Source organism: Paracoccidioides lutzii (assembly GCF_000150705.2).
Source record: "Paracoccidioides lutzii Pb01 unplaced genomic scaffold supercont2.4, whole genome shotgun sequence".
Lineage (NCBI taxonomy): Eukaryota > Fungi > Ascomycota > Eurotiomycetes > Onygenales > Ajellomycetaceae > Paracoccidioides > Paracoccidioides lutzii.
In genome coordinates, this window is record NW_015440950.1 from 737927 (window position 1) to 756682 (window position 18756).

At 46.2% G+C, this 18756-nt stretch overlaps 6 protein-coding genes across 6 annotated transcripts; 1 reads left to right on the forward strand and 5 right to left on the reverse strand.

The window, feature by feature from the left end:
• Positions 1-131: 131 nt before the first annotated feature.
• On the reverse strand, positions 132-1519 carry PAAG_01994 (hypothetical protein; the record flags this gene model as incomplete). The annotated part of the gene is made up of 3 exons (XM_015844511.1): positions 132-707; positions 779-1327; positions 1427-1519. The coding sequence occupies 3 exons, from the start codon at positions 1517-1519 to the stop codon at positions 132-134; spliced, it is 1218 nt and encodes a 405-aa protein (XP_015701515.1).
• A 3306-nt stretch (positions 1520-4825) lies between these two features.
• On the reverse strand, positions 4826-6185 carry PAAG_01995 (fructose-bisphosphate aldolase; the record flags this gene model as incomplete). The annotated part of the gene is made up of 4 exons (XM_002796061.2): positions 4826-5386; positions 5490-5792; positions 5871-5981; positions 6078-6185. 4 exons carry the CDS (start codon positions 6183-6185, stop codon positions 4826-4828), a joined length of 1083 nt encoding a protein of 360 aa, XP_002796107.1.
• A 1992-nt stretch (positions 6186-8177) lies between these two features.
• PAAG_01996 (hypothetical protein) lies at positions 8178-9981 on the reverse strand (the record flags this gene model as incomplete). The annotated part of the gene is made up of 9 exons (XM_015844512.1): positions 8178-8429; positions 8572-8926; positions 9015-9045; positions 9158-9183; positions 9260-9284; positions 9358-9454; positions 9530-9565; positions 9819-9825; positions 9887-9981. The coding sequence occupies 9 exons, from the start codon at positions 9979-9981 to the stop codon at positions 8178-8180; spliced, it is 924 nt and encodes a 307-aa protein (XP_015701516.1).
• Positions 9982-10694: 713 nt separating this feature from the next.
• On the forward strand, positions 10695-10967 carry PAAG_01998 (hypothetical protein; the record flags this gene model as incomplete). Its single annotated transcript, XM_015844513.1, has 1 exon — positions 10695-10967. The coding sequence occupies one exon, from the start codon at positions 10695-10697 to the stop codon at positions 10965-10967; it is 273 nt and encodes a 90-aa protein (XP_015701517.1).
• Positions 10968-14480: 3513 nt separating this feature from the next.
• On the reverse strand, positions 14481-16406 carry PAAG_02000 (ubiquitin carboxyl-terminal hydrolase; the record flags this gene model as incomplete). Its single annotated transcript, XM_002796066.1, has 1 exon — positions 14481-16406. One exon carries the CDS (start codon positions 16404-16406, stop codon positions 14481-14483), a length of 1926 nt encoding a protein of 641 aa, XP_002796112.1.
• Positions 16407-17633: 1227 nt separating this feature from the next.
• Positions 17634-18328, reverse strand: PAAG_02001 (hypothetical protein; the record flags this gene model as incomplete). The annotated part of the gene is made up of 2 exons (XM_002796067.1): positions 17634-18082; positions 18304-18328. 2 exons carry the CDS (start codon positions 18326-18328, stop codon positions 17634-17636), a joined length of 474 nt encoding a protein of 157 aa, XP_002796113.1.
• Between the last annotated feature and the right edge of the window lie 428 nt (positions 18329-18756).

The window sequence follows — 18756 nt, forward strand, 5'->3', positions numbered from 1 at the left end:
ATGTAAGCGCAGGAGCTGCAATACCTTGTACCGCTGCCCAGGTTTTCGGGTTCGAATAAAGCGATCTTTGGAATCCTTTCCAGACCCGCCCCAAGTTGGATAAATCAGACAGGAAAATGGCTATCATTGCGTTAGGCGCGATCCACAACACGGTCAGCACGGTCGACCAGATGAAGTTGATGCAGCGTTTCCCATTTCAGGCTTTTGTGGGTCAGGGACAAATTATCCCAGATGATATCGTTGGGTCGTGGCGCTAGAGTGATCGTCGTGCCATGCGGATGCTTGTTTCGGGCAGCGTAAGCCACCGCATGGGCATTTTCGATTGATTCCCAGCTAGCGAATCCGTACGGCATGGCGTTGAGGGTATCAATCGATCCGCGAACATGCTTGATTTCAACTTCGAGGTCCCTAATGCGATCGGTGAGGTAGTCAATCGCGTCGACTTTGTTTGAGCCATGCTCCTCCTGATATTTTCTCGATGGACGACAAGTAGGTCGTCTCGAGGGGAGTCGGTCTGGATCTTTAAAATACTTGGCTAGTACTGCTTCAAGCTGTCTGACCGTCTTCTCATGTTCTGCTATCAGCTTTGGCAGGTGCTTCATGTTGCGGCCGGTCGAGGTTCGGGGTACTGAAGGTGTCACGTTGATCTCGTCTGTCAAGCGCAGAAGGCCCTCATCCGTTCTGTAATCTGGTGGTATATGCCTGACCTACATTGAAACGTAATATGAGCTACGAGGTCTGCTTAAAACAACGAATGTGTGTGATAAGAAAAACGTACCAGAATAGTTCTGGCATGGAGACTTTTCTGATACTCAGAGCTTTGAAAATAATGTCTCCTTAGAGCAGAGATGGCCTTGTAATTGCGCCAGAGGAAGTAGGCAACGATAATATCAAATACCCAGGCACAAACGACATGGCTCCATATGGCCCTGGTAGAGATAAACTGTGGGGTCATGGTCACGAAGGTATTGAGACCCGGCACTCTCGATGTGTTACTCTGAGAGACATTGACAGGAATCATGATGAAGCAGCCAATGATACTTGTAACCAGAAACATGTTCCGGCACATTCTGGTGAAGCGGAGGAACACTGTGGCATCGAGGCCAATGCAATCAACGAGCTGGCTTTCCGTCGTTTTTAGGACAGGAGTGAGCCAGGCCAACAGACCTTTGCCCAGGGGAGGGGGGGCATGTTTCCGGTCCGCATGCTTGAGTTTGGGAGCATAAACGAGGGAGTTGCGGGGACGAAATAGGGAGAATATCGCGGCGAGAAGAAGGGTCAGTCCTATGGATGTGCCAAACGACGCCCAGAAAGCATTGAGTTGGAACTGTTAAAATAAAACAAGAAAGAGTTAGCACAGTTAGCATCAGCATGGTTTGATGAAGAGGGTCTATCCGGATATACCGAGATATAGATGATGACATACAGCAGAACTGAATGGATTCTGGATGAGGCTCAGAAACTGGTCCGCGGGGGACGAGCCCCCGTTCTGGCGAGCTAATAATATAGCGCCCTCCATGAGAATTAAGGTGCAGGATATGTTAAGCAATTAGAAGCATCTATTATATATGGATTGTGCACAGTATCTTTCCTAAATGAATGACAAGAGACCAAGACGAACGAGCAGACATTCCCAGTTAAACCGCAGACGGTGATGCCATCACCAGGCTCCGAGATCCGACGTGAGCAGATGGTAGATGGGCAACAACCGACTGACGAGGATATATCTGGGATACAGGAGATGGATAGATAGATGGGTGGGAGGGTGGTGGAAGGACTCGAAGATGAATTGGAAGTAGTTGTACCGAAATGCTGAAACGGATAGAGCGGATAATAGAGATCCGCCGACGTGGAGATGAAAAAAATGTGGAGTTCAGAAACGAAGGATGTGAGAGAGATTAATAACCCAGAAAAATGAAGATGTGAGGAAGAAGTGGCAAACCGACAACATATCCAGGGGGGATTGCCAGAGATCCTCAATGTCTGCAGACGTAAGTAAAGAGCGGGGGAAAAGTGAAACGTCTTCTCTGGATAAATAACAAAATGAGCGTAAATGGGAAACTCGGGAGATCCAAAGAAAGACGAAACAAAGTTCTTCGAAAGATGGCTAAGAGAAGAACAAAAAATATTTTTAACCAAGGTTTCAAGGCAAAAGGCCAGCCGCGGATAACCTCTGTCTTCTGCAGAACATTGAATATTATTAGAATAGCCTTAAGAACAACTAGTCCGTTAAATGTCTCAATATCTTCCGTCTAAGCCATGCTATTGCTTGCTGCCTCTTGTGTGTGTGTTCTGTCTGTTGACTCCATGCCTGAGGGCGGCCCATTCGCATCAGCGCGCTGGTTGACCACTCACTGGCTGATGTGCGGGTCGTTTGGGTCGCAGGGTCCAAAAATCCAGACCCCCCCCCCCCCCCCACGACTGGCATGATCCACACTTGTTATTATTATCATTATTCATCCTTTTTCGCGTGCCAGCGGGCGAATGAAGGGCAGAAATGGGACCATGGAAGAGGAGCCGAATATTTCACAGGGGGGGGGGGGGGGGGGGGGGTTTACTTGGGTTCTTGTTGTAGTTTATCGACAACTTAGGGCTGGACTGATCACTTACGGGTTACTGGCTCAACCACCGGCTAATTAATTCGTCAGCGGGTCTCTTGGGACCATGGACCTTGTGGCGGGTGGAAGGGCGGAAACAGGGAAAATAATTTCATTCTCGTTTCGTGGATATAAAAATAACGGAAACGAGTAATATTCAGGCTCCTAGTTACCTGGGTAGCATTCCCCTCAATTCGTTGGAATCTTAAACCCTCAACCCGATAGTTTACAAGAGTGATGCGAGGCAGCGGTAATTAGAAGATTGTAATTAGTTATAAGTAGTTTAGTTACCGAAACCCCGGGGTCGTTAGCAGGGTAGAAAAAGGTTGGCTGTTCCAACATTCCTCGCTAATAAATGATTCCGGATGAGATGCAAATGCGACTCTGCCCGTTCTATGATAGCTATATCATGTCCACTCCGAGACATCATCGTGGAGGCCGTCGCTAGAAGATCCTAGTAAGCTCGAGGAAATCAACCATGGAAAGGGGAAACAAAATGCACATAGCAATTACGCAATCCTTTTTCCGTCCCCTCGCCCCCATTCTTTTTACACCGCAACGTTGGCTGTGGAGTGGTGCACTCCAGCAGCGGTTGCAACAGCGCTTCGGCTTTCCCTTTTCGCCGCGCATTTCAGTGCTCATGGCAGCAGAATTAAGGGCAGGGTTCCTGTGTTAAAAAGACGCTGGGATTTCTTACAGGAAAAAGGGGTAGCGGTTCTAATTCTGAGAGAACATTAACTACAGCAGCAAAGCGAACATTCTCAAGCCTTCACTTGGCTATCCAAAGTCGAAGCGTTGTTGTCCGTCTCTCTCCAATTGACTGATCGGTCTGCTGATTGCAACGTTTTTCGTGGTGTATCTGAAATGGTTAAATTTTGCTGCTCTCGTTATCTCACGCAGCTAACAAACACATTAGAACAATTCATCTTCTGACTGACTGACCTCACGCCCGAAACTGAATCCCAGAGCTGTTGTTGCCGCTGAGGATATGCTCATTTGCTTCTGTTATCCTCGGGGATCCAAACTTCAAATCTTCACCATCTTCTCCTAGAGCCTTTTTTTCTCTGTTTCACATCTGCCGTCGAAAAGAAAACCATTGGTTCTTTGACGCGTGAATTTCTCAAAAGTTACTTTTTTGAGTTCTACTCTGAATGATCAGCTGAATATAATATAGCCGCATACGGCCAAAACTTGAACTCGATCATCAGCAGACTTAATTTCTCAAAACACCATTCATTCCGCATGCCACTTGTGCGCTGTCCATTCATATCTATCCATACACATCCGGATCTCTCAGGTAAATAATGCGAGGTGCACCCCACCCGCGGAGACAAAAGTTAAGACGTAAAGGACCATGAGCCAAATGTTTGAGACTTCTGGCAAAATTCAACTTTGACCTGGCTTCCTTTCTGCGCTGCGGAGGCATCCTCACTGACGTTGCCGGGTTTGGGGCTACATACCAACCGATCGCAGCAGGAATCGTAACATAAGCGTTGTTGTGAAGATCCCCCAATTTAATAGGACCGGTTGCCATTTTCAAATATCTGTTTTGATGATAATGCAAACCAACTCAGCAGAGGCCGCTTGTCATGAGGGGAGAGATGTTTTGCAACGGCCGTTTCAAAAGGCAGGCCAACCCCGTGAGTTTGCAATGCAGGTTATCCTGCCCGCAGTATAGGGGGAGGGAGGAGATGGATGCTAAGACTTGAAGGGTTACGATCGAAGTGGAGGATTGGCTCGGCCCGGTATGAATAGAGGTTAATGGCCATGAACTTGATTGCATTCTGAAATAATGCTATTATCTATGAAGCAGTTGATTAGTTATGGCATGAACAAAAAAGAAAATAGGGTTTGAATGACTCCAACATGATTTCCGATCATTGCAATCGTTGCAGCGCCAAAAAGGGGGCCAAAAGAGAATCCCCAGCCCTGAAGTCCTGAAGATGAAGATAATCAATTCAAAATCGAATCTGATGCATGAAGACTTGTTCTTAAAGAGTGAACCTCAACTACAATCTGCAATGAAGGAGATTGGAATGTTTGCTAACACCTACAATCTACACATTTGCATTCTTGAGTTCAGTAAAAAAAGCCTTCCAACTTTTCATTCATCTGTTTATTAAGTGTTACGATATTAAACACATTCGCTTCGTCACTCGCTCACCTCATCATCAGTCATACAAACATCAAAATTCTGGCACTTTTCTTTATAAGCCGTCCCACCTGATCTACAACTGGTTAGAAGTATTAAAATCATCAAACGCCTCCTGAACTCTAGCAGACATAGTCTTCTCACCCTCCCGAATCCATACACGGGGATCAAAATACTTCTTATTGGGCTTATCCTCACCCTCAGGATTCCCAACAGCACTCATCAAATAATCCTTCTTCTTCAGGACAAAATCTCTCACGCCGGAAAGGTATGCATACTGCAGATCTGTATCCAAATTAACCTTGACAACACCATAGCTAATGGCTTCTTTGAACTCGGCCTTGGTGGAGCCGGAACCGCCGTGGAAGACAAGGTAGACGGGCTTGTTCTTGGAGGAGCCGGTCTTCTCTTTGACGTAGGCTTGGTGCTTGGAGAGGAGTTCCGGGTGCAGCCTGACGTTGCCGGGCTTGTAGACGCCGTGCACGTTGCCAAAGCCGGCGGCGATGGAGAAGTAGGGGCTGATGGCCGAGAGGGTCTTGTAGATTGTGTAGATGTCTTCTGGCTGGGTGTAGAGGGAGTTGTTGTCGACGGATTCGTTGTTGACGCCGTCTTCTTCACCGCCAGTGATGCCGATTTCCTATTTGCTATGGTATCAGCAGATGAATTGCCGTGATTATGTAGAAAGATTTTCCTTCATATGCTTAGATGGGTGTATGTGTGTGGGTTTTTTTGCAACTCACCATCTCCAGCCATTGCTTCATGGGGGCAGCACGCTTGAGGTACTTGGCAGTAGTTTCGATGTTCCATTCGACACTCTCCTCAGACAGATCGATCATGTGGCTGGAGAAGAGAGGCTCGTTATGGAGCTTGAAGTAGCATTCATCCGCATCAAGCATGCCATCCAGCCAAGGCAGCAGCTTCTTGGCACAGTGGTCGGTGTGGAGAACGACTGGGATGCCATAAGAAGGGGCAATGCTTCGAATGTAGTGAGCTGCAGCGATGGCTCCGGCAACAGAGGCCTCCTGTTTTCCATTGGGAACGCCCTGTTTTTGATTATTTTTTGGTCAGTATTTAAAAGTTTGCCCATGCTTGTCCTCACCGCGGCGTGTTGTTGAATTTACCTTCCCAGCGAAGAAAGCAGCCCCACCCTGGGACACTTGCAGGATGATAGGGGAGTTTTTGTCACGGGCAGCCTCGAGAGCGGCCACAACGGTGGAAGAGGAGGTCACGTTCTGTATTTCAGGAGAGAATTGGGTTAGTTAGACTGTCATGGCTGATATTGAGGGCGAGGAGGGTCAAAGAAGGGAGTTGGAATAACTTGGACATACAATGGCAGGGATAGCAAAGACTTTCTCCTGGGCATGCTGGAAGAGACGAAGGACATCATCACCAACAATGACACCAGTTTTGCGGGAGAGAATGTCTTTCACGCCCATGATGACTCTATGTATGTGTTCTTGGTTGGCAACTCGTCAGCGTGGTTAAGAGCGGAGGAGATTTGGTGGGATAACTAGGTCGAAATGGAAGAACAAGCTATGAGGATTGCCAGAGTTAAGTTAGTTTTGAGCTCAATAAATATAGAGTGTGATGAGAGAATTGGCTAAATGGCAACTATTAGAGCAAAGTATTGAAAAGAAGAGAAGAAACAGACACAGAGAAGTAGTGATAAAAGATTTAAATCAATGTTTGAGGCCAACGTGGGTTTTGTAGCATTGGGAACAACGGAGGGGGCAAACAAGATGACTGGGTCCAATGTCATCTCTGAGAAACGGACGGCAGCTAAATTGCGAGAACAGACAATAAAGAGAAAGAATGGGAGCAAACAAACCGGTTGAGTGGGGGTGATGATTGCTGGTGATGAAAATCTTATTCAAACAATCGAGTCCAGAAGCAGAAGAAGCAGAAAAAGCAGAGGAGAAAAAGGCAGAAAAGCGGGAAAATGAAAAGCGGCAAGAGATCGATATTTTCCTCTCTCAGTTTATCCCATCTCTCGTTGGCCTCGGTGGGGCAGTTGGCACAACTAGTTACAACTCGTCGCATAAACTGAATAATAATGATCTCTGCGAATCCATACTGCTGCTATACATAGCCTACAACATCCTCATCCCCATCCTCATCCTATTCTTATCTCCATCCTCATCCCAACCTCATCCCCATCCTCATCCTCTCCTCATCTTCATCTCCATCCTCATCCTCATCCTCATCTCCATCCTCATCCCCAACCTTATTTTCTTCTCGATCGCAGTCTCATCTTTCTTTCCGGTTCTCCCCGCAATCGTCGGTAACTAATTTAGTTGTGCGATCCACGTCTTTATAACTAGTTACCCAACACTCAACTTCAACATTCTTATTTTTCATTCCCAGGCTGCCATTGAAACCTAAAGCTCAATTGTGTGGATACAACTGCTTTATATGTGTCCAGTGGTGCTCGGCCTATCTCTATCTTCCTGCTATCCAATTGGCACAACATTCTTTCTTCTTATTATCGAATTCGACGTTTATGTAACAAACTAGTTAACTATCCCGAAAATAAAAATAAAAAAAATAAAAATAAAAAATAGGGACCGGCGCCTCGTGCCCCTCGTTCCCCACGTTACCAACTAACTACATATTCCTATATAGCACATGGCTAGCCATCGGAATAGCCTTGGAAAGTTTAGTTAACCAAACCAAGAGACGAAAAAAATGCGACTTTAACAGAACAGAAAGAAACCAAAAGAACAGGGAAAGACTCTAGATTAGGCCGAGCTTCGAATTTTTGTTTCCCCCTCCCCGGCTTAGTTAGTTAGTTAGTTACATCAAAAGCTCATTACATCATCCACCGCAACTTGTTGGCCCCATGTCCGTTAGTTCACGGTAACATCATATTGCGGATCATTCGGTTACAAGGGACTTTTTTAATGAGGATCAAGAGAAAGATTTCCTCTCAACATCTTAACACACACATATATATCTGTAGTGTAGCATTATGCGAATATACGTAAATTATTTCTCATTGCGCAGACGTTACACAACGAGACTGATATCCATGGATGGATGTAATTTTTGTGAGATTTGATCAATTGGGTTTTGAAAGGGATCCATCCATCCATGCTGAGAAACCCCGACACTTCGACGCTTTGATGATACCCATGATGGGTGTGAAGACGCCCTTCTATCCTCCATGCGGCTGCCGGTGTGCAGCCCAGCCTTCTACCTGAGGCAAAGGATTGAACAATTGAAGGCAGATAACATGCAGAAAGAAGGGAAAAAAAAAAAAAAATGTAAAGGGAAAATTCTAAATCTGGTTGTGTAAATGAGTATATTTTGCTTGGGTCATCAGTTGTTATTTAATTAGTTAGTAGTAAAAATGAACATGCATATTCATAATAAAATCACGCTTATCAAACAGGATCAGATTCCAAGAACATATGATCTGTACTGGCTCATCACGACCCCCCAGGCGCATCTAGAGGTTTCCTGCCGTACGTGAAATGTACCCAGTTGTACATATGTATCTCTCGATTCTTGATATCCGCTCGCACCCCGGCTATCAGCACCTGTGTCTCTGCAATCGTCCACCCCAGAATCTTCGTGAATAGAAAGAGCGAGTACGGCTCCAACGCCTCCAGGACCTGCAACTGCTGGAACCGACCCAATTCCTTGAACTTCTTGTCCTTGGCCCAGGAACCGATGGGGAGCTAAAACCAAAAAATAAATAAATAAATTAGACGGAGATTTCAGCACAAGAGGAGGAAGAGTGTTACTGTTAAAAGGGATGGAGTAAACGGATGAGTAAAAAAAGGAAACTGAGGGGCCTGGAGGAGGGTCGGAATATCCCACCTTCAAAACATTGGTCGAAACATCCTGAAATCCAACACTCTTCAACTTATCCGGCAGAGACGGGACGACATTCAACGCCTTCCCAAACTTTGCACTAGATTCCAATACTAAATCCCCCCATCTCACTGCATTTTTTGCCTTGGAGAGCGTTCCGTCATCGCTGTAGAATGCTGGTTCAATCGATTGGATCTCAAAGAACCCGCCCGGAGTCAAGTGCTTGTATGCCTGTGCGAATAATTTGTCAAAATCTGATATCGATCCGGCTAGTTCGCGTGCGTGGATGAAGTCGAATGGTCGGCTGTAAGGCCATGCTGCTTCAAGATCGTCGATTTCAAACGAGCAGTTCGAGGGGACCCTGATGGAGGAATACAGTGTTGGTTCTCCTTATCTCCACAAAGGGGTAAGGGGTTTCATGCATATATGTCAAAGGGTTTTTTGATTACCATGATGGTTGGATGGGGCTCAGATCGTTTCCTATATCAAAAACAAAATGAGTTGGGGGTTAACATCTATTCACTACTGCATCCAGCAACAAGGGAAAATAAAACAAAATAGAATGGAATAAAATAAAAAAGTTAATGCACACCTATAACCTCTGACTCTGGGTGTGCGCTGCAAGGAGAATCGTCTAAGTTAGTTCTAATTTACGAGAGATGAAATCAGATTTGAGGATCGCAGTGCTCCTCACTCTGCGAAGTCAATTGCCCATATTCCTGTTTTAAGATGTGTCAGGCAGTGCTGGGAAGAGCTAAACAGAATTATTATATGGATTTAGGCATGCCATACCAGTGCCTGTACCAATATCAAGAACCCGCTGTGCATTCGATTTAATCGGCGAAACGTATATATCACCACCTAAAAGTAGTTTATATATATGATGCGTCTGAGTTCCGGGTTAGATGGATCTGTTCCTTCCTAAGGCGCAGTTCTCGAAGCTCCATGCTTCGAACATGCTTACCAAGTCCATTCGATCTTGTTCGATTTCATCATTCGGCTGTCGGATGTATTGAGGACATATTAGCCACTGGTTTTCCCAGGATTAACCCGTGGTACGTCATTATTACGGTGAATGCTCACAAGAATATATTCGCCCGCACGAAATGAGTTATAACGGCGTCCATTCTATGTCCCGGAGCCGCAATTGAACATTTCAAAATCAGTAATCATCCACCCTCGAAGCGTGATAAATATCGTTGGAATGATGGGGATTCTAGGATGGCTAGTGCATGGTGAAAGGTTGCACGAACCGCATATCTGGCATGCAGTCAGGATATTTGAAGCATAATAGAGCTGAGGTCAGAATGTAAATCCTCACACATAGTTTTTAACGCTGGAAGCAAGCGTAGTTGCGTAACTGGCGCTGGCAGTGCTGTAGGAATTATCAACAATCGTCCTCAGTAACACTGCCATCATCCATTATAAGAAGCCAGTGCGAATGGAAAATTCTGAAGTTGACTGGAACATCCGGAGAACTCACGAGCCATTGAAGGCAGAGTCCGTATCATCATTCTCCTGCGCACACCCGGGTCAGTCTGGGTCGGTGTTCCAAATTGAAAATGAACCAGCTCCCCTCTCCAGACATACATCTGCTTCAATATTCGGAATTGCAACTTGCGCTTCACTAGTGGTAACCATGATGAATAGTATATTAAAAATATCCCAAGTTCAATGATGGAATTATCCATTTAATGCCCAGAATCCGGCAAAGGGTACGGATATTGATGCTGCTCTTGACAGCAGAATCATCAGATCTGAATCTTTCAGCTCCGCGTCTGCAGACGCTGGGGGAATCCGTTTGGATATAAAGCAGGTCAATTTAGCAGGCTTGACAAGAAGAATGCTGCTGGACGTAAACTTTAGGGGCGCATTATTGTTCATTGTCAACATGGCGCTAAAAGTAAACTATCTGCATTCCACCAATTGTGGCCATCAAACTCAGAGTGGATGAGCCTTAGCGTTCTCTTTTCTTATTCTTTTTTATCACCAACCCGCCAGGCTTGTCTGGTGGCATGACCGCGTGGGAGGCTAGATTGGCCTGGGAGCTTCGCCGGAAGTGCAACATGCCACCATGTCAATTAACCGAGGGCCACCAAATGGTGCATCTTTCAAACTGCTCCACAGCAATGGCTTTGGCCCCCCGGGTAGTTTGCAGTAGTTCTCAATCCCGCTTCCCCGTAGCTGCCGGCTCAACAGCCAGGGTGAGCCAGGGTGAGTTTGAGCGGTTCGGATTGGCTGCAGAACGAGAATCGTGCTCACGGAGCGGAGATGTGCTGACAACCCATAAGACGGACATATCCCCCACCCTGTTCAGTGAACTCAATTACTCAACAGTGCAAATCAATTTGTCGTGCCTGTTAATCACATCATTGGTAGCCGAGAGCCTTGCTGCAGTTTGAGGCTGAGGATGAGCAAAGCGTGGCAGCTCCATAACTATAGTTAACTAGTTAACTAAATCACTCATTGGACCATTTTTGCACTTCTGAGATTTTTGATAAAATTCAAGCTTCTGGGTGACAACCGTGCTGAAACTTGAAACTTGACATCTTCCCTTTCTCCATTTTATATTGTTGTATTTAGAATATCCACCGTCCTGTCATGTCTAAGGTAAACCCGCCAGTTCCCCTCATTCGACAACGGATCCTCCCAGCCTGCTGTCTATTCCGGGATTGGCTGTCGATGCCACAGAAAGCGGTGACAAAACAGCATACGCAGAATGCTTCAATATGCAGCCAAATTCCTCTGGTCGATGCAAGCAGGCTTTTCAAAGAAGCATCTAAGGAACCTTTGCAAGGTTGCGTATATCCCGTTGCACAGAAATGCTTTATCGGCATCAATCCAACCAGTATCAAAACCTCCCAGTTCCTGGTTCTCTAACCAGAGCCTGAATTATGAGTTGGGCGTGTTGGACACAGGCGCGTGCGTCGTCTTTGTGGTTCACTTCAAACTCCGTTGTCCCCAAACTGCCATTGGATGATACAGCTTTCCCTTCTTAGAACAAGCTACATGAACCGCGTTCTTGGGTTCATAGCCATGAACCAGCCAACAAGTTTCAAGCAAGGCTATGGACCCGAAAATGTGGTTGACGGCTGGATCTGCTGTCTCCATTCATGTTCACGATGCAAGGTTCATTAGACATTTGCGGGCGAAGGAGTTGAGGAGGACGGAGCGGCATAACTCAATTATTCTCTCATCACTGGTTGGGTTTGGGAAGTCCCCTATATATCCATCCACCCTAGCATATGGAATATTCGAACAATGTGGTTTTTTTGCTATAGTCTGCCTGGCTCCATTGTGTCTGTCTATGAAACGCAGCGTAATTCCCGCTCATCAAATGGGATGAACTCTCAAAGCGCATGTGGATATTCTGTGCAGATATCACTGCTTTCTATTGTGGTTGAAGCCGCAGAGAAAGTTTCTACATCCTGCACCCGGCCAGGTCATGCTGCTTGGGGATTTTCGACGTCAGGATAACCCTACATACCCCTTGTAAGGCGTAGAATGACCATTCTGTGGCAAAATATCCCTGCCAGTGTGGCTACAGAAACTTACAGCGGCAGGCTCTGCTCAGATCAAGTCCGTGGGTGGCCATATCTTGCACGTTTAGGAGTTGTGATAATGGAAAATGATGTCCTGAAGGATGAACAGTAAAACCTGAGAATCTAAGAAAGGTATAACTACCAGACTATGATGGAAGAGTATTCATGCCACGCAAAATCTGGCACTCTATTAATACTTCTCACAAAGTTCAGTCTACCAACATGTCAACAGAATGATCATCAAAATCTTAATGCACTCTCTTTTACCCAGCTCAACCCTGCCAAAAACCAATTACTAGTCATAATTTCATTCATCCTTCAGGACTCTGAATTTGCTGCTAAACGGACCCGGCCACATGGATCTTCTCCCCCGTGTATCCATGGTATCAGTTTGAAGTGGCACTCCAACCGTGGGGTCGGATTTGTCACCGACTCAGATCATTGGCATGTTGAGAGAATTGCATGCGGCGCGGATTCCATTATGGCTTGGACATCTCATAAGTAACAACAGCCGTTGATAGGGACGGCGTTTGAAACAGAGAAAATTTGCCTTGTGATATAGGAAGCAATTAAGTAATATCCTGTTCTGCGAATTATGAAGAGGGATCATCAGCTGAAGAACAATAACTGCACCAGATCAACTGGCTTCCCTAATGCAGAGATCAAATCGGTATTATACCACTCGATTTTCCCACGTCAAGACTCGTTCCCTCTGACATAACTACACACTCCCAATGTTGGCTGACGGCTTCACAGCGCTCCCCAAGGCTCCTGAAGTTCGTTTTCAAATCCACCAGCACCCTCATGATGATTGAATTTTTTCATAGTCGGATCAAACTAATGTTTATAGCAATGATGGTTTATGCAATTTTTTCCCCCAAACTTTCCAGATGCAGCCTGCTCCAGTAACTATCACAACTCAAACATTGAGGGAGAATACAGTTAATCTTGGTCAACCCTGTCTTTGTTCGATATACAAACCACTGCTACACTTGGCATACCGATATGATGCCAGCATCAGCAAAAATTGACACCTGGGTGTCTGCGGTAATCTGGTGGGTGGAAACGGGAGAAGAGGTCCACATTGCAGAGATTCCACCCATAACTCCAAGTTCAAATAAATGCTTTAACTCTTATCAGACATATGGAACGGTGTTGATTTTGTTTTCTTTTACCAATATATAAATATTACCCTTCATCGTAATACTAAGTCAGCATAAGGTGTACAACATCGGATTGAGGCGAGCCGTGATTCTATCGGTTAGGCATCATTATTTCCAGAGACACATATCCAGATCACATCATACGCCCACCCGAGGTGCTCACGTTGATGCTAATAGAAACTAGGGTTTTTTACTTCTTTTTGAGAAGCGCTGCCAGATATTCAACTATGCAGTATTATTCCCACGGCTGGCTGGTTGGTTTCCCCGATGCAGCCATGATTTCTCCTCCGATTCTATAGAGATACGTAACAAACTGCGCAATATAATTGTATTCAATAGCTGGCAAGATAGGAAATGCTGGACAGAATCATACATGCATTCAAAGTTCGTAGGATACAGTGCGTTCATAAAAAAACTATCAAAGACTGTAATGTGGCAAAGGTAACGTGAAACACTCAAACTTCGCTCGTCAGATATATGGAAGAACCTGGCCGTGATGGTTGGGATTCCGTATCTGAAACGCAAGCTGGATGAAGGGTATAAGAATATTTCGTACCTTTGTCCGTCACCGCTGTAATTGTCAAAATTCCAGCGCAAAGCAAACAGTTACTGAGCCGGCTCCATCCGAAATACCCTGTGGAGTTAAGCAGCCAGGGTTCATGTCCCCCACACACAGATAACTAGATGTCTCATGCAAGTTTGAGATAGCAACGTTCAGAAATACTGACTTTTTGACTTGGCCCAGGTAAACCCACATAGATATGCAAGTGTATCATATTATAGTAGTAATGCCATCCCTTCATCATCAACCATGTCGCTGGGGAGGCCTTGTATGCATTGCTTGGTAGAGAATTAAAATAGAGATAGAATCGAGAACGAGAGGGACGAGGAAATATACTTCAGTCCTTCAGAGAATAAAAAAAAAAAAACATGGAGATAGCTGCCTAAACATGCAAAGGCGATGAAGATCGAAAAAGAAAGCTTCATCAGCAAGAAAATAAAAGGGCTGCGAGAAATGGAAGAAAAACAGATACTCCAACTCCCACCAAGTAAAATGGGATAATCCTCACCGGTATTAAGAACTATTTCTCCCTCCCCCGCTTTTTGTCCTATACAGCTACCCTACCCCCAAAAATATTTTGTTGCAAACTCCTTTTTTTGTTTCAGTATCCCCACTCAATCTCCCCAACTGGCGCTCACATAGTCGAAGCTACTGCTCATCATCCTCCGGTCTCTCCATCTCGTAAAAGAGCAAGTAAACCTCCCTTTGCATCCCCAGCACATCACTAGTCTTGCACTCCTTAACCTTATCATCGCTGATTCTCCACCAGCGGTCACTGGGCCGTTTTTTCCATCGTAACCGCGATGGATTGCCTGTTCCTGGCCCTGTAAGTTTTGCTGCCTTGGTGATGGACTGACGTCTTAAAGAAGATGTACGTGAAGATGTAGCAGCATTGGGATCTGATGGAGATGGTTTGAGTCGTGGGGTGACTGGTGAAGTGATGGAAATATCCCTGCTTTCTTGTTGCTCTTGCGATGATGGAGTTGACTGTGGTGATGTCGGAGATGGCTGGGTGGGTGCTGTGTCATGTGTGCTGGTTAAAAGATGAGAAGAGGACGTGTGTAATGAGGGGACGGGGAGGGAGGTGCTGGATGCTGATGAAGATTGGGTATCGTCGGACATGCTCAGGGGACTGGCCTCTAAGTCTTGGGCAGCAGCTGTCTTGTGTTTCGGGTTGATACTGGGGCTGGGGGCGGTGGACGTAGTCCGACTAGGAGAGCGACTTTGCGAGTAGGAGCGGAAAGTGTCTGGGGTGGAAAATGGGGCATAGAGGTGATTGCGTCGAAAAGACTCGTAATGGCCGCTGTGGTGGCTGCCCTTGTGGCATACTATTCCTAGTAACTTATACCATTTCTGGTCGAGGATGCCGCCGATAGGCAGTCGTTCCGGGAACGAGACCTTAGCGGCGTTCTTTGAAGAGCTGTTCCGGTCAAATATCGATCGGGATAGGTGTATGGCTATTATTTTAGGGAAGGATGTGATTCGCATATGTCTCGCGATCTTGCGTTTCGGAACGTTCTGTGTATTGGGCATGCTCACGCCCCTGGGGATGGTTTCGGGGTCAATCTCCAGGGCATGTTTTATGAGCGATATCTCATGATCCCAGTGTTTGATTTCCCTCTCTGATAGAGCCTTCTTCCTTGCGGCTTCTTTTATTTGCAGAGCGTGGAGGAGGACACACTTGCCGCATCGGAAATCATCGATGTACTCCGTTTTGAGCAGCCCGTCAAAGCACGAACTTAGAGTAACAGAGCTCTTCTGGGGCACTTGGAGCGTCAGATTGACGAACGAGGTCGGGTTTGGTTTATATTCAAAATGGCACGATTCGCACTCTATTTGAGATTCCATCTTCCCTTCAAAAGGAAACGGAAACTCCGTATCCAAAGCCTCAGCTCCCGTGTCCAAGGACGGCGATCCGTTCTCTAATTCGGAATCACTATCCCCAATACCAGATCTACCCATAGGCTTTGCTTCCAATATCGAATTCGCCACACCCGCTTTGAGTGAGGATGCAGCTGCCCTCTCCCGCGCCTTAACACCGGCATGGTACTCATCACACAGGCGCTCCGCAACAATCTGTAAGAATTCCTGTGCATCCTGCTGATTCCGGCTTATCCGGGTCTGAAACGCAGACTCCAAAGCCAATATAAACGTCCGCGCTGATATCGTCTTCTTATATATGGGTCGCTCATTGAGACTATCGAGCATCTCTTTCAGCGCTCTGGTGACGGATGCCTGCTGTAGCTCGCGCACCTTCTCAGGTGTCTCGCCGCGGGGAATACTTTCGATATCCGGTAAAGAGTTGTATATTTCTGGCCCTTCCAGCTGCCGTCGATGTAGTTCGCGAATTAGGTATAAACGGAGGTCGCCCAGGCCAGCCAGGGCTTGCAGAACAGAATTGATGAAGCAGTCATTGGACGGGTTATAGAGGCCGACAATTCCCTTCTTTCTCGTGGTAGTATTCGATTCCTCGTTGTCAATCGTGAAATTAGGGCCGAAGACGTAAAATAGGGTGATAGCGGCTAGGGAGGCGCCGGCAGCATAGGCTGCAACTGTCGCAGGTTTGTCGGGCATAAGACAGGTTTATCGAATTATGGCGCGTAGCATTAGTTACCGATCCATCCCCCCAGCAAACTCCGTCTCTTCAAGGGAAGGTGCAGATACTTGTTACTTTTTTCGGCCTCACCCTGTTCACGGAGAAAAATAAGGAAGGCTTCTCGCTTTGTGTGTGAGGAAATACAGAGTTGTATGTTTGTGTGTACGTGTTTCTGTCAGTGGCACTGCGGAGAGTCGCAGCCAGGTGATGAGGAGGAGTAGCAACCCCAGGAATGCCAGCGACGAGAGGGAGGAGGGACTGTCGACTTAATATCCGTAAATGAATAGATCAATAATTGAATGGGAATATCATTCAAGATCGAAGATATGAATCAATGTCGAGTGGAGATAATTAATATAATAATGTCGGAGACGCATGCAATGTTGGGGTTACATGCGGCGACCCCGGCGCTTCGGGCCGGCGGCGCTGAGCCATGAAGACCAAATTATGAAAACTGCTCAATCCCTGCCAGCTGAAAAACGCGTTGTAGTTGACGAATATTCATGTTAGATTCATGTGGTACGTTTGTATGCTCCAGAAATATATTACTGTCTCGATTAATGGAAATTGGACCCCTGCCCTTTTCGCGTTAAAATCCTTTTATTTCGAGGATGTTTAATCGACATCTGGGACATTGCCCCATGTCTAAACAAAGTGACAGCCGTTAAACCGTTTTACAAATGCCGAAGACCAAACAAAGCAGCTCAACAGCTATTGAATGGAAATAGTTTAAATTTGAGCCGTGTCTACGAGGTTTTTAGCAATGTAACTGGTAGCGAAAATACAAGAACCTAATGAAATGAAGGTGTTTTTGAAAATCCGGTAATGTTTTAAAACGATAAGGTTGTTATCCTCATATGATGACAAGGGTCAGTCCCTTTTCCTAGGCCTCCTGTTCCCTTTGGTTCCCGAAGTGCGCCTTAGTATGTCCACCAAACCCGAAATCAAATAGAACAACATGAAACTGATTGCTGGAGCTGCATAAAGCCACATGAAAAAAGAAGATAAAAACACATGTGCAGATATGAAAGCAAAACAGAAAAGGGAAAGAAATTCATAGACAAGAATCATAGCTTCAGCAATTTAACGCGGTCAAACGAAGAACTGGACATTGAGACTTTGACTGTTGATGGTGTGCATTTGAATCCCACAGAAGCTTCGAGCATATCATCCATTGAACAGGGTAGAATCACAGCCATATATTTCTATGCCTGGACGCGACTCCTAGTTCTGCTTCCGATTCCCTCAGTGGCGCGAGGCCTTGGTGCTTTCTTTTCGGCCTTCGCGTCCCCCCCCCATCTCCTAGGTCTGCCCGGGCGTCTCTTCTTCTGGACATTCGCCACAGCTGTAACTTCAGTTCCGTTGGTGGCCTGAGCAGGTTCCGTGTCGGTTTTCTGCTTTTTCGCTGCAGGCTCGCCAGCCGGTTCCGGGTTTTCTTTCTCCACCAATGCAGCTGCTGCATCGTCGCGCTCATGCTTATTTCCCGCGCCCTTTGAGCTGTCAGCATGTTGCTCTGCGCTGGAAGATTCAGCAGCTTCCGCTGGGGTTGCGCTGGCCTCTTTGGGCGCGTCCCCGTTCAGCGCGGTTGCGACAGTGGCGTCCGGGGCAGTGGAGTTGTTGGTATCCTTTTTCTCAACTGCACTGGTCGCAGGAGCTGTGTGTGGATGATGGTTAGCATATTTTCAGTGCGCCGAAAAATACGCGTGTGTTGACACGAAGCTTGTTTTCGGGATGGCGCATAATAAACTTGGAAGCAAAGCTACGAAGAATTACAGGAGGGGAACCAGAGAACAACACGCGAAATTATATGACACCAAGGATAGGACGATGATCGCAACACCTGGTCTTTCATTGGATAGCCTCCGACATACATACCTCCATTGATTGCTTCGTTAGCCATGGCCGGTGTGTGCGAAGTTGCAGGTATATAAGATTGTCAAGCTGAGAGCGTAGGGGGTTCAGCGATTGAGCGATGGCGCGAGAGATTTAGACAAGACAAAGATTTTGATGGATGTTGATGAAAGAGTGGCTTAAGGAAAAGGAGGAATTGAGCTGGGAAATGATGGAGATGGAGAAAGTGATGGAAGCGCAAGGGAAGTTGGAGGTGGAGATTGGGGCTGGCCTGTGGGGTGGTGGTTGTTAGCTCAGTCAGCTTCGGCCCAAGATCGCAGGTAAAACTCACGGGCCAAGAGAAAGACAGCTGCTGCGGAGCAACTGGCCAACTTGATAGAACAATTATTATTAATTAAATGAATATTAAATTTAACTAACTAGTTAACTTAACTAGTTAAACTAATTAAACAAGCTAATTAATAAAACATTTAGTAA